At 33.6% G+C, this 17,621-nt stretch overlaps 1 protein-coding gene across 4 annotated transcripts in view; it reads right to left on the bottom strand.

Annotated features, from left to right (window-relative positions):
* The window catches only part of LOC133638795 (PALM2-AKAP2 fusion protein-like), a 175,013-nt gene that overhangs the window by 77,290 nt on the left and 80,102 nt on the right, over window positions 1–17,621 (bottom strand). For all 4 annotated transcript variants that reach the window (XM_062031752.1, XM_062031753.1, XM_062031755.1 and 1 more), the window contains one exon: window positions 12,128–12,201. In XM_062031752.1, coding sequence (XP_061887736.1) covers window positions 12,128–12,201 — 74 coding nt within the window. The remainder of the gene's footprint in view (window positions 1–12,127; window positions 12,202–17,621) is intronic.

Raw genomic sequence — 17,621 nt, 5'->3', positions numbered from 1 at the left:
CAAACAACAACAACAAAGTGTCATGTGTGACACAAACAACAACAACAAAGTGTCATGTGTGACACAAACAACAACAACAAAGTGTCATGTGTGACACAAACAACAACAACATAGTGTCATGTGTGACACAAACAACAACAACAAAGTGTCATGTGTGACACAAACAACAACAACAAAGTGTCATGTGTGACACAAACAACAACAACAAAGTGTCATGTGTGACACAAACACCAACAAAGTGTCATGTGTGACACAAACAACAACAAAGTGTCATGTGTGACACAAACAACAACAACAAAGTGTCATGTGTGACACAAACAACAACAACAAAGTGCCATGTGTGACACAAACAACAACAACAAAGTGTCATGTGTGACACAAACAACAACAAAGTGTCATGTGTGACACAAACAACAACAACAAAGTGTCATGTGTGACACAAACAACAACATCAAAGTGTCATGTGTGACACAAACAACAACAACAAAGTGTCATGTGTGACACAAACAACAACATCAAAGTGTCATGTGTGACACAAACAACAACAACAAAGTGTCATGTGTGACACAAACAACATCAAAGTGTCATGTGTGACACAAACAACAACAACAAAGTGTCATGTGTGACACAAACAACAACATCAAAGTGTCATGTGTGACACAAACAACAACAACAAAGTGTCATGTGTGACACAAACAACATCAAAGTGTCATGTGTGACACAAACAACAACAACAAAGTGTCATGTGTGACACAAACAACATCAAAGTGTCATGTGTGACACAAACAACAACAACAAAGTGTCATGTGTGACACAAACAACATCAAAGTGTCATGTGTGACACAAACAACAACAACAAAGTGTCATGTGTGACACAAACAACAACAACAAAGTGTCATGTGTGACACAAACAACAACAACAAAGTGTCATGTGTGACACAAACAACAACAACAACAAAGGTGTAAATAAAAAGTGGGTGAAGGTCATACCAATGTAGGTTGAAGTGATGCAGAGGAGGAGCACTAAGACTGCAGTGGTGGTTCTACTAGCACACTGACTACAATCACAACTACATTTTAGTCCAACACAGTAATGTAAATCATTCTAGTCCAACACAGTAATGTGAGTCATTCTAGTCCAACACAGTAATGTGATGTATTCTAGTCCAACACAGTAATGTGGTGTATTCTAGTCCAACACAGTAATGTGAGTCATTCTAGTCCAACACAGTAATGTGAGTCATTCTAGTCCAACACAGTAATGTGATGTATTCTAGTCCAACACAGTAATGTGAGTCATTCTAGTCCAACACAGTAATGTGAGTCATTCTAGTCCAACACAGTAATGTGAGTCATTCTAGTCCAACACAGTAATGTGATGTATTCTAGTCCAACACAGTAATGTGAGTCATTCTAGTCCAACACAGTAATGTGATGTATTCTAGTCCAACACAGTAATGTGATGTATTCTAGTCCAACACAGTAATGTGAGTCATTCTAGTCCAACACAGTAATGTGATGTATTCTAGTCCAACACAGTAATGTGATGTATTCTAGTCCAACACAGTAATGTGAGTCATTCTAGTCCAACACAGTAATGTGATGTACTCTAGTCCAACACAGTAATGTGAGTCATTCTAGTCCAACACAGTAATGTGATGCACTCTAGTCCAACACAGTAATGTGATGTATTCTAGTCCAACACAGTAATGTGAGTCATTCTAGTCCAACACAGTAATGTGATGTACTCTAGTCCAACACAGTAATGTGAGTCATTCTAGTCCAACACAGTAATGTGATGTATTCTAGTCCAACACAGTAATGTGATGTATTCTAGTCCAACACAGCAATGTGAGTCATTCTAGTCCAACACAGTAATGTGATGTATTCTAGTCCAACACAGTAATGTGATGTATTCTAGTCCAACACAGTAATGTGATGTATTCTAGTCCAACACAGTAATGTGATGTATTCTAGTCCAACACAGTAATGTGATGTATTCTAGTCCAACACAGTAATGTGATGTATTCTAGTCCAATACAGTAATGTGAGTCATTCTAGTCCAACACACAATACTTGCATGACTAGGTGGATGGTTAGCACTCGCCCTGACTTCAATGGAGGACACATGGACTTGTCAAAGACCACAATGAGCACAATTGAAGGACACATGGACTTGTCAAAGACCACAATGAGCACAATTGAAGGACACATGGACTTGTCAAAGAGCACAATTGAAGGACACATGGACTTGTCAAAGACCACAATTGAAGGACACATGGACTTGTCAAAGACCACAATTGAAGGACACATGGACTTGTCAAAGACCACAATGAGCACAATTGAAGGACACATGGACTTGTCAAAGACCACAATGAGCACAATTGAAGGACACATGTGGACTTGTCAAAGACCACAATGAGCACAATTGAAGGACACATGGACTTGTCAAAGACCACAATTGAAGGACACATGGACTTGTCAAAGACCACAATTGAAGGACACATGGACTTGTCAAAGACCACAATTGAAGGACACATGGACTTGTCAAAGACCACAATTGAAGGACACATGGACTTGTCAAAGACCACAATGACCACAATTGAAGGACACATGGAATTGTCAAAGACCACAATTGAAGGACACCTGGACTTGTCAAATACCACAAAGACCACAATTGAAGGACACCTGGACTTGTCAAAGACCACAAAGACCACAATTGAAGGACACCTGGAGTTGTCAAAGACCACAAAGACCACAATTGAAGGACACATGGACTTGTCAAAGAGCACAATTGAAGGACACATGGACTTGTCAAAGAGCACAATTGAAGGACACATGGACTTGTCAAAGAGCACAATTGAAGGACACATGGACTTGTCAAAGAGCACAATTGAAGGACACATGGACTTGTCAAAGACCACAATTGAAGGACACATGGACTTGTCAAAGAGCACAATTGAAGGACACATGGACTTGTCAAAGAGCACAATTGAAGGACACATGGACTTGTCAAAGAGCACAATTGAAGGACACATGGACTTACTTACCCAAACGTGGTGACTTCTTCTATCGGTGTGACGTCTTCATGTGGTTAACAAGGTTTGTAACAATGTGTGCAAGAAGACAAAAGGTGGTGGTGTTGAAGTCAGCAGCAGTAAAACAGACATGACATGCACCACCTTCACCACCTCCTCTTCCTCCTCCTCCTCTTCCTCTTCCTCCTGCTGCTGCTGCTGCTGCCCTCCTCCTCTTCCTCTTCCTCTCCCGTCACACACACTCAATAATGCAGTGCTGGCCAGTTGGCGGGAGACTAGTGTGTGTGTGTGTGTGTGTGTGTGTGTGTGTGTGTGTGTGTGTGTGTGTGTGTGTGTGTGTGTGTGTGTGTGTGTGTGTGTGTGTGTGTGTGTGTGTGTGTGTGTGTGTGTGTGTGTGTGTGTGTGTGTGTGTGTGTGTGTGTGTGTGTGTGTGTGTGTGTGTGTGTGTGTGTGTGTGTGTGTGTGTGTGTGTGTGTGTGTGTGTGTGTGTTGTGATCCTTCCACAGACAATCACAGCCACACAATGTGGGTTGAACAGATCAGGTTCCCTCTCTGTCCCTTCATGTGTTCACTTGCACAACACTCTCATTGAGTTATTTATTTAGCTAACTAGCACACACTAACTATGTCACTACAAACTATGTCACTACAAACTATGTCACTACAAACTATGTCACTACAAACTATGTCACTACAAACTGTCACTACAAACTATGTCACTACAAACTATGTCACTACAAACTATGTCACTACAAACTATGTAACTACAAACTATGTCACTACAAAATATGTTACTACAAACTATGTCACTACAAACTATGTAACTACAAACTATGTCACTACAAACTATGTCACTACAAACTGTCACTACAAACTATGTCACTACAAACTATGTCACTACAAACTATGTCACTACAAACTATGTAACTACAAACTATGTCACTACAAAATATGTAACTACAAACTATGTCACTACAAACTATGTCACTACAAACTATGTCACTATAAACTATGTCACTACAAACTATGTCACTACAAACTATGTCACTACAAACTATGTAACTACAAACTATGTCACTATAAACTATGTCACTACAAACTATGTCACTACAAACTATGTCACTACAAACTATGTCACTACAACTATGTCACTACAAACTATGTCACTACAAACTATGTCACTACAAACTATGTCACTACAAACTATGTCACTACAACTATGTCACTACAAACTATGTCACTACAAACTATGTCACTACAAACTATGTAACTACAAACTATGTCACTACAAACTATGTCACTACAAACTATGTAACTACAAACTATGTCACTACAAACTATGTCACTACAAACTATGTCACTACAAACTATGTCACTACAAACTATGTAACTACAAACTATGTAACTACAAACTATGTCACTACAAACTATGTCACTACAAAGTATGTAACTACAAACTATGTAACTACAAACTATGTCACTACAAACTATGTCACTACAAACTATGTAACTACAAACTATGTCACTACAAACTATGTCACTACAAACTATGTAACTACAAACTATGTCACTACAAACTATGTCACTACAAACTATGTCACTACAAACTATGTCACTACAAACTATGTAACTACAAACTATGTCACTACAAACTATGTTACTACAAACTATGTAACTACAAACTATGTCACTACAAACTATGTAACTACAAACTATGTCACTACAAACTATGTAACTACAAACTATGTCACTACAAACTATGTCACTACAAACTATGTAACTACAAACTATGTAACTACAAACTATGTCACTACAAACTATGTCACTACAAACTATGTAACTACAAACTATGTCACTACAAACTATGTAACTACAAACTATGTCACTACAAACTATGTAACTACAAACTATGTCACTACAAACTATGTCACTACAAACTATGTCACTACAAACTATGTAACTACAAACTATGTCACTACAAACTATGTCACTACAAACTATGTAACTACAAACTATGTCACTACAAACTATGTCACTACAAACTATGTAACTACAAACTATGTCACTACAAACAATGTCACTACAAACTATGTCACTACAAACTATGTCACTACAAACTATGTCACTACAAAGTATGTAACTACAAACTATGTCACTACAAACTATGTAACTACAAACTATGTCACTACAAACTATGTCACTACAAACTATGTCACTACAAACTATGTAACTACAAATTATGTCACTACAAACTATGTAACTACAAACTATGTCACTACAAACTATGTAACTACAAACTATGTCACTACAAACTATGTTACTACAAACTATGTCACTATAAACTATGTCACTACAAACTATGTCACTACAAACTATGTAACTACAAACTATGTCACTACAAACTATGTCACTACAAAGTATGTAACTACAAACTATGTCACTACAAACTATGTAACTACAAACTATGTCACTACAAACTATGTCACTACAAACTATGTCACTACAAACTATGTAACTACAAACTATGTCACTACAAACTATGTAACTACAAACTATGTCACTACAAACTATGTAACTACAAACTATGTCACTACAAACTATGTCACTACAAACTATGTAACTACAAACTATGTCACTACAAACTATGTTACTACAAACTATGTAACTACAAACTATGTCACTACAAACTATGTAACTACAAACTATGTCACTACAAACTATGTTACTACAAACTATGTAACTACAAACTATGTCACTACAAACTATGTCACTACAAACTATGTTACTACAAACTATGTAACTACAAACTATGTCACTACAAACTATGTCACTACAAACTATGTTACTACAAACTATGTCACTACAAACTATGTAACTACAAACTATGTCACTACAAACTATGTAACTACAAACTATTTCACTACAAACTATGTCACTACAAACTATGTCGCTACAAACTATGTCACTACAAACTATGTTACTACAAACTATGTAACTACAAACTATGTCACTACAAACTATGTCACTACAAACTATGTTACTACAAACTATGTAACTACAAACTATGTAGCTACAAACTATGTCACTACAAACTATGTAACTACAAACTATGTCACTACAAACTATGTCACTACAAACTATGTCACTACAAACTATGTTACTACAAACTATGTAACTACAAACTACGTCACTACAAACTATGTCACTACAAACTATGTTACTACAAACTATGTAACTACAAACTATGTAGCTACAAACTATGTCACTACAAACTATGTCACTACAAACTATGTAACTACAAACTATGTCACTACAAACTATGTCACTACAAACTATGTAACTACAAACTATGTCACTACAAACTATGTAACTACAAACTATGTCACTACAAACTATGTCACTACAAACTATGTCACTACAAACTATGCTATTGGCTGTCCTACTATGTATGACATCATACAGTGTCACCGAGCACTGCTATTGGCTGTCCTACTATGTATGACATCATACAGTGTCACCGAGCACTGCTATTGGCTGTCCTACTATGTATGACATCATATAGTGTCACCAAGCACTGCTATTGGCTGTCTTACTATGTATGACATCATACAGTGTCACCAAGCACTGCTATTGGCTGTCCTAATGACATCATCATTGATTGCAATGGATGCTGAAGCAGAGAAATAACGTGGGAGAAAAAACAAGTCAGTTTGAAAAAATTCTAAGAATAATCAGAACTGTAAATGAAATGTTTTTATGTTGATTATTGCTTTTCTTTCCATTTAAATCAATAAACATATTACAGCTGTGCTTCTCTAACTTTTTAATACTTAGGTCTACTACACTACTGTATTTAATGATGTCATCATGGTGGTACTTAATGAATACTTAGGTCTACTACACTACTGTATTTAATGATGTCATCATGGTGGTACTTAATGAATACTTAGGTCTACTACACTACTGTATTTAATGTTGTCATTATGGTGGTACTTAATGAATACTTAGGTCTACTACACTACTGTATTTAATGATGTCATCATGGTGGTACTTAATGAATACTTAGGTCTACTACACTACTGTATTTAATGATGTCATCATGGTGGTACTTAATGAATACTTAGGTCTACTACACTACTGTATTTAATGATGTCATCATGGTGGTACTTAATGAATACTTAGGTCTACTACACTACTGTATTTAATGATGTCATCATGGTGGTACTTAATGAATACTTAGGTCTACTACACTACTGTATTTAATGTTGTCATCATGGTGGTACTTAATGAATACTTAGGTCTACTACACTACTGTATTTAATGATGTCATCATGGTGGTACTTAATGAATACTTAGGTCTACTACACTACTGTATTTAATGTTGTCATTATGGTGGTACTTAATGAATACTTAGGTCTACTACACTACTGTATTTAATGATGTCATTATGGTGGTACTTAATGAATACTTAGGTCTACTACACTACTGTATTTAATGTTGTCATTATGGTGGTACTTAATGAATACTTAGGTCTACTACACTACTGTATTTAATGATGTCATCATGGTGGTACTTAATGAATACTTAGGTCTACTACACTACTGTATTTAATGATGTCATCATGGTGGTACTTAATGAATACTTAGGTCTACTACACTACTGTATTTAATGTTGTCATTATGGTGGTACTTAATGAATACTTAGGTCTACTACACTACTGTATTTAATGTTGTCATTATGGTGGTACTTAATGAATACTTAGGTCTACTACACTACTGTATTTAATGATGTCATCATGGTGGTACTTAATGAATACTTAGGTCTACTACACTACTGTATTTAATGTTGTCATTATGGTGGTACTTAATGAATACTTAGGTCTACTACACTACTGTATTTAATGTTGTCATTATGGTGGTACTTAATGAATACTTAGGTCTACTACACTACTGTATTTAATGATGTCATCATGGTGGTACTTAATGAATACTTAGGTCTACTACACTACTGTATTTAATGATGTCATCATGGTGGTACTTAATGAATACTTAGGTCTACTACACTACTGTATTTAATGTTGTCATTATGGTGGTACTTAATGAATACTTAGGTCTACTACACTACTGTATTTAATGTTGTCATTATGGTGGTACTTAATGAATACTTAGGTCTACTACACTACTGTATTTAATGTTGTCATTATGGTGGTACTTAATGAATACTTAGGTCTACTACACTACTGTATTTAATGTTGTCATCATGGTGGTACTTAATGAATACTTAGGTCTACTACACTACTGTATTTAATGTTGTCATTATGGTGGTACTTAATGAATACTTAGGTCTACTACACTACTGTATTTAATGTTGTCATTATGGTGGTACTTAATGAATACTTAGGTCTACTACACTACTGTATTTAATGTTGTCATCATGGTGGTACTTAATGAATACTTAGGTCTACTACACTACATTAAGGTGGTACTTGTGAAAAAGACAGAGTGTTATAACAAAGTTTAAGTGCATTTAAAGACATTTAAATGTGTGGAAACATTTCTGGGGAATATAAAAATAAATATAAAATATTGTCTAATCAATCAAAAATAAATATAATATATTGTCTAATCAACCAAAATAAATATAAAATATTGTCTAATCAACCAAAATAAATATAAAATAAATATAAAATATTGTCTAATCAACCAAAATAAATATAAAATAAATATAAAGTATTGTCTAATCAACCAAAATAAATATAAAATAAATATAAAATATTGTCTAATCAACCAAAATAAATATAAAATAAATATAAAGTATTGTCTAATCAACCAAAATAAATATAAAATAAATATAAAATATTGTCTATTTAACCAAAATAAATATAAAATAAATATAAAATATTGTCTAATCAACCAAAATAAATATAAAATAAATATAAAGTATTGTCTAATCAACCAAAATAAATATAAAATAAATATAAAGTATTGTCTAATCAACCAAAATAAATATAAAATATTGTCTATTCAACCAAAATAAATATAACATAAATATAAAGTATTGTCTAATCAACCAAAATAAATATAAAATATTGTCTAATCAACCAAAATAAATATAAAATAAATATAAAATATTGTGTAATCAACCAAAATAAATATAAAATAAATATAAAATATTGTCTAATCAACCAAAATAAATATACAATAAATATAAAGTATTGTCTAATCAACCAAAATAAATATAAAATAAATATAAAATATTGTCTATTTAACCAAAATAAATATAAAATAAATATAAAATATTGTCTAATCAACGAAAATAAATATAAAATAAATATAAAGTATTGTCTAATCAACCAAAATAAATATAAAATAAATATAAAATATTGTCTATTCAACCAAAATAAATATAAAATAAATATAAAGTATTGTCTAATCAACCAAAATAAATATAAAATAAATATAAAATATTGTCTAATCAACCAAAATAAATATAAAATAAATATAAAATATTGTCTAATCAACCAAAATAAACATAAACTATTGTCTAATCAGCAAAATGATGCCCTGCTGTCTGTGAGCTAAACACATTTTTATTGTTGTTGAAATGTTACACATGTGTACTTTATATCACTTTGGTAGTTTACATGCATACTTCTGGCCTCTTAAAGAACAATATTGTACTTTTAAGAGAAGATTGAGAGAAAATGTAACTCACCTTCTTCATGGGTGTATGTAGGGCAGGTGTGACATAAGCAGGTAAAGTGCCAAGCAACAATACAACCTTAGATCAAGTCCTGCTGCAACACACTACTTATTACTTCACCCTTTCACACTTCACTTCACTTATGTTACTTCACCCTTTCACACTTCACTTCACTTATGTTACTTCACCCTTTCACACTTCACTTCACTTATGTTACTTCACCCTTTCACACTTCACCTAACTTATGTTACTTCACCCTTTCACACTTCACCTAACTTATGTTACTTCACCCTTTCACACTTAACTCAACTTATGTTACTTCACCCTTTCACACTTAACTCAACTTATGTTACTTCACCCTTTCACACTTAACTCAACTTATGTTACTTCACCCTTTCACACTTAACTCAACTTATGTTACTTCACCCTTTCACACTTAACTTAAGTTATGTTACTTCACCCTTTCACACTTAACTCAACTTATGTTACTTCACCCTTTCACACTTAACTTAACTTATGTTACTTCACCCTTTCACACTTCACTTCACTTATGTTACTTCACCCTTTCACACTTCACTTCAGTTATGTTACTTCACCCTTTCACACTTCACTTCACTTATGTTACTTCACCCTTTCACACTTAACTCAACTTATGTTACTTCACCCTTTCACACTTAACTCAACTTATGTTACTTCACCCTTTCACACTTAACTCAACTTATGTTACTTCACCCTTTCACACTTAACTTAAGTTATGTTACTTCACCCTTTCACACTTAACTCAACTTATGTTACTTCACCCTTTCACACTTAACTCAACTTATGTTACTTCACCCTTTCACACTTAACTCAACTTATGTTACTTCACCCTTTCACACTTAACTCAACTTATGTTACTTCACCCTTTCACACTTAACTCAACTTATGTTACTTCACCCTTTCACACTTAACTTAAGTTATGTTACTTCACCCTTTCACACTTCACTTAACTTATGTTACTTCACCCTTTCACATTTAACTTAACTTATGTTACTTCACCCTTTCACACTTAACTCAACTTATGTTACTTCACCCTTTCACACTTAACTTAATTTATGTTACTTCACCCTTTCACACTTCACTTAACTTATGTTACTTCACCCTTTCACACTTAACTTAACTTATGTTACTTCACCCTTTCACACTTCACTTAACTTATGTTACTTCACCCTTTCACACTAAACTCAACTTATGTTACTTCACCCTTTCACACTTAACTTAACTTATGTTACTTCACCCTTTCACACTTCACTTAACTTATGTTACTTCACCCTTTCACATTTAACTTAAGTTATGTTACTTCACCCTTTCACACTTAACTCAACTTATGTTACTTCACCCTTTCACACTTAACTTAACTTATGTTACTTCACCCTTTCACACTTCACTTAACTTATGTTACTTCACCCTTTCACATTTAACTTAACTTATGTTACTTCACCCTTTCACATTTAACTTAAGTTATGTTACTTCACCCTTTCACACTTAACTCAACTTATGTTACTTCACCCTTTCACACTTAACTCAACTTATGTTACTTCACCCTTTCACACTTAACTTAACTTATGTTACTTCACCCTTTCACACTTAACTCAACTTATGTTACTTCACCCTTTCACACTTAACTTAACTTATGTTACTTCACCCTTTCACACTTCACTTAACTTATGTTACTTCACCCTTTCACACTTAACTTAACTTATGTTACTTCACCCTTTCACACTTCACTTAACTTATGTTACTTCACCCTTTCACACTTAAGTTAAGTTATGTAACTTCAGAATTACACACTTAAGTTAAGTTATGTTACTTCACCCTTTCACACTTAACTCAACTTATGTTACTTCACCCTTTCACACTTAACTTAACTTATGTTACTTCACCCTTTCACACTTAAGTTAAGTTATGTAACTTCAGAATTACACACTTAAGTTAAGTTATGTTACTTCAGGGTTTCACACTTAAGTTAAGTTGTGTAACTTCAGGGTTTCACACCTAAGCTGCTTTACCGCACTTAAAAGGTGTTATTCAACACTAACTTGCAGGGTACATGAATATATGAAGTATTTCATCAACACAACATGAATATATATATGAAGTATTTCATATGAATATATATAATGAAGTATTTCATATGAATATATATGAAGTATTTCATATGAATATATATAATTAAGTATTTCGTATGAATATATATAATGAAGTATTTCATATGAATATATATAATGAAGTATTTCATATGAATATATATGAAGTATTTCATATGAATATATATAATTAAGTATTTCGTATGAATATATATAATTAAGTATTTCATATGAATATATATAATGAAGTATTTGACTCACCATGGCAGTGTGAGGATGTCTGCTCGGCATTGCCGCTTGATGGCCCTTTGTTGTTGTCACGGCAACCCCATGGCCTGTCATTAAATACATAAATCACAATTATTTGATGAGCACAACCTGTGGAAATGAAATGTTCTATGATAATTCTTCATCTCAAGTTATTGGCTTTATTTGACTAAATATCATAGAATAATCATCTGTTTATTTGACTTAATATCATGTAATAATCATGTGTTTATTTGACTTAATATCATAGAATAATCTTCTCTTTATTTGACTTAATATCATGTAATAATCATGTGTTTATTTGACTTAATATCATGTAATAATCATGTGTTTATTTGACTTAATATCATGTAATAATCATGTGTTTATTTGACTTAATATCATGTAATAATCATGTGTTTATTTGACTTAATATCATGTAATAATCATGTGTTTATTTGACTTAATATCATGCAATAATCCTGTGTTTATTTGGTTTAATATCATAGCATAATCTTCTGCGGGGTTGAAAGTAGTGCTGACACTAATTGACACTAATTGACTAAGTGACATGACATTTATTGTGAGCTAGATGTATTTACAAGTCAGCATTGTGGTGCTGCTATGAAGATTCATTTGTCATGTTGTGAAGATATGATGGTTAAACATCATCATCATTCTCATCCTGACTCACTTGCCAGCATCATTGAAGTTCTCCTCCAAGTACTAATAACTCCTAGTTCTCCTCCAAGTACTAATAACTCCTAGTTCTCCTCCAAGTACTAATAACTCCTAGTTCTCCTCCAAGTACTAATAACTCCTAGTTCTCCTCCAAGTACTAATAACTCCTAGTTCTCCTCCAAGTACTAATAAGTCTGTCTCCTCATAGACATCATAGTGTACTGTAAGTGCAATATTGTTATGTGATCAACATAAGTACTAATAACTCATAGTGTGTGTGCATTATTGTCATGTGATCAACATCACATTGTCCCAAGATGAGTGCACTCAGTATTATTACCAGGGAAAATGTGGTTGTCATGGTAACTGTCATGTAGCGTGAGTCACATTTGTCATCACAATCACTTTCTAAATGAATGACTAAGTTAAGTCATTGTGAGTCTTAACTTACCTGCTCACTCATATTTAACATCAGAAGAGAATTATGCTGCTTGTATTATGTAATAAATCATATATATTATGTCATAAATTATATGCATTATGTAATAAACCATATATAGTATGTAATAAAGCATATGTATTATGTCATAAGTCATATGTATTATGTAATAAATCATATGTATTATGTAATAAATAATATGTATTATGTAATAAAGCATATGTATTATGTAATAAATCATATGTATTATGTAATAAATCATATGTATTATGTAATAAACCATATGTATTATGTAATAAACCATATGTATTATGTAATAAATCATATGTAGTATGTAATAAACCAAATGTATTATGTAATAAACCATATGTATTATGTAATAAAGCATATGTATTATGTAATAAATCATATGTATTATGTAATAAACCATATGTATTATGTAATAAAGCATATGTATTATGTAATAAATCATATGTATTATGTAATAAATCATATGTATTATGTAATAAATCATATGTATTATGCAGTGGCGTGCAGTCAGGTGAGGCAGGGGAGGTGGGGCCTCACGTGCCATCATGGAAAGAAAAATGTAAAAAGAAAAAAATTAATTCAATTGTTATATGTATCCAGTGATTATACTATAAAGTTATTTTCCATTTAACTTCACCAGTTTTAGATTTTTTTATTCAAAATGGCTGAATTTTCACATTTGCCGTTGAAATCCTGAGAAGAGACGGTGCGGTGATCAGCAGCCAGTTGAGGCGTCACTCAGTTGTGCCTCACCATGGATTGCGCAATGACTGGGCTAACTGCTGGCCTGCTGTGCAGTGAGACTGTATTGCTATATGAATTATATTATACATTTCCATAGTTGAGTTAGCTGAGGTATATAATGTACAGTGTATTTTGTCAACAACTGTATGTGTGTAACGTATTTCTTGTGCTGAGCAATCATAAAACTGCTGCGAAGACGCACTGGCTGAGGCTCGCAGTAATCCCGCCTCCTGGTGGTAGAGAATGCACCCCCGCCGTAGAATGCACCCCCTGGCGGGAGTGTTGTATCAACTAAAGCCCACACTTAAACTTGCCACGTGCAAGATTGAATCTATTTCAAAAAAATTATTTAATAAGAAGGCAAAAAGTGCAAAAACAATGTTGGTGTTGGAGGAGTTGTCAGGGCCACAACATTAGGTACACCTGCAGACTGCAGCACAGATTTCATATTTCATTCATTCACAACTCCAATCAGAAAATGTGTTTTAAATATAATATTAAATATATAATGATACATCTAAATGTAAGTCTAAATATTAAATCTTAAATATTATGTTAAATACCAAATGCTAATATCTAAATATTAAATGTTCAAAATGTGTGTTCAATTTAAATATAAACATTGTATCTAAATATAATTGTTACATTTTAAATAATGTTAAATCTCAGTCTTATATCAAATATAAATGTGAAATCCAAATGTAAATGTTAAATCTAAAAGAAAATCAGCCAAGAGTGAGAAAAGGTGAGCTAGATGTGAGAAAAGTAATATAAATGTGAGAAAAGTATCCTAAATATGCAAATATATTCAATGTGATTGAATATTTACATTCTGTACTCCTGTAATGTCACTTTCTTGTCTTGGAGCATGTTTGAAATGTTCAGATCTTCTCAGTCATATTGAAGACACCTCATGATTGCAATCTCATGTCAAATGTCTCATTCAGTTGTCATGACAACAGGACTGGCTTTTGATTGACGGCTGCAGAGAGAAGTCTTCTTTATTCATTTGGTGTGGAGTCAACCAGTGGACTGAAGCAGCCACTTGACCAGCACACTAAGACTAAGACTAAGACCAGCACACTAAGACTAAGACTAAGACCAGCACACTAAGACTAAGACTAAGACCAGCACACTAAGACTAAGACTAAGACCAGCACACTAAGACTAAGACTAAGACCAGTACACTAAGACTAAGACTAAGACCAGTACACTAAGACTAAGACTAAGACCAGCACACTAAGACTAAGACTAAGACCAGCACACTAAGACTAAGACCAGCACACTAAGACTAAGACTAAGACTACGACTAAGACTAAGACTAAGACTAAGGTGTGAGGTGAGCTCAAGCAAAAATGAGCTTTATTAGTCTTTTCATGACTTGAACAAAGGAGCTAAATACCAGGAGAGTCCATGGATACACTAGGTGCTCGTTAGTGGTGCTGCACTCATTCTATTATTATTATGAGGAGGGATGCTGCACTCATTCTATTATTATTATGAGGAGGGATGCTGCACTCGTTATATTATTATTATTATAATAAGGAGGGATGCTGCACTCATTATATTATTATTATGAGGAGGGATGCTGCACTCATTATATTATTATTATTATAAGGAGGGATGCTGAACTCATTATATTATTATTATTATAAGGAGGGATGCTGCACTCATTCTATTATTATTATGAGGAGGGATGCTGCACTCGTTATATTATTATTATTATAAGGAGGGATGCTGAACTCATTATATTATTATTATTATAAGGAGGGATGCTGCACTCATTATATTATTATTATTATAAGGAGGGATGCTGCACTCATTATAGTATTATTATGAGGAGGGATGCTGCACTCATTATATTATTATTATTATTATAAGGAGGGATGCAGTCATTATATTATTATTATTATAAGGAGGGATGCTGCACTCATTCTATTATTATTATGAGGAGGGATGCTGCACTCGTTATATTATTATTATTATAAGGAGGGATGCTGAACTCATTCTATTATTATTATGAGGAGGGATGCTGCACTCGTTATATTATTATTATTATAAGGAGGGATGCTGCACTCATTCTATTATTATTATGAGGAGGGATGCTGCACTCGTTATATTATTATTATTATAAGGAGGGATGCTGAACTCATTATATTATTATTATTATAAGGAGGGATGCTGCACTCATTATATTATTATTATTATAAGGAGGGATGCTGAACTCATTATATTATTATTATTATAAGGAGGGATGCTGCAGTCATTATATTATTATTATTATAAGGAGGGATGCTGAACTCATTATATTATTATTATTATAAGGAGGGATGCTGAACTCATTATATTAATATTATTATAAGGAGGGATGCTGCACTCATTATATTATTATTATAAGGAGGGATGCTGAACTCATTATATTATTATTATTATAAGGAGGGATGCTGCACTCATTATATTATTATTATTATAAGGAGGGATGCTGAACTCATTATATTATTATTATTATAAGGAGGGATGCTGAACTCATTATATTATTATTATTATAAGGAGGGATGCTGAACTCATTATATTATTATTATTATAAGGAGGGATGCTGAACTCATTATATTATTATTATTATAAGGAGGGATGCTGAACTCATTATATTATTATTATTATAAGGAGGGATGCTGCACTCATTATATTATTATTATTATAAGGAGGGATGCTGAACTCATTATATTATTATTATTATAAGGAGGGATGCTGTACTCATTATATTATTATTATAAGGAGGGATGCTGCACTCATTATATTATTATTATTATTATAAGGAGGGATAGGGTTGGTAATTGTTTATTTTATCAGCCAAAGAAAGGGTGAATGTTAAAATAGAAAAGAGACAAGCAAGAGACAGCAGGGGGGCTGAAGTGGAGAAAAGTGGGCTTTATTTGAGCAGAGATGTTACAAACATCTGAGATGTGATGAGTGAGACTGGAGTGAGTGGTCAGAACAATAGAGAGAAAGATGTGAAGAGTAGAAAGTGGCTCCTTCTATACAACATGTGGGGAACAAAGGTCACCCCTGGAGAGTGACACATGTGTTTACTGGCACTTTGCTGCACAACTGGGAGTCTTCTCTGTGTCACACAATCACACTGCAGGACTACAATGATGGCAACACACTGCAGGACTACAATGATGGCAACACACTGCAGGACTACAATGATGGCAACACACTGCAGGACTACAATGATGGCAACACACTGTAGGACTACAATGATGGCAACACACTGCAGGACTACAATGATGGCAACACACTGCAGGACTACAATGATGGCAACACACTGCAGGACTACAATGATGGCAACACACTGCAGGACTACAATGATGGCAACACAGTGCAGGACTACAATGATGGCAACACACTGCAGGACTACAATGATGGCAACACACTGCAGGACTACAATGATGGCAACACACTGCAGGACTACAATGATGGCAACACAGTGCAGGACTACAATGATGGCAACACACTGCAGGACTACAATGATGGCAACACACTGCAGGACTACAATGATGGCAACACACTGCAGGACTACAATGATGGCAACACACTGCAGGACTACAATGA

Source organism: Entelurus aequoreus, linkage group LG21 (assembly GCF_033978785.1).
Source record: "Entelurus aequoreus isolate RoL-2023_Sb linkage group LG21, RoL_Eaeq_v1.1, whole genome shotgun sequence".
NCBI lineage: Eukaryota > Metazoa > Chordata > Actinopteri > Syngnathiformes > Syngnathidae > Entelurus > Entelurus aequoreus.
This window is presented reverse-complemented; position numbering and strand designations above follow the sequence as displayed.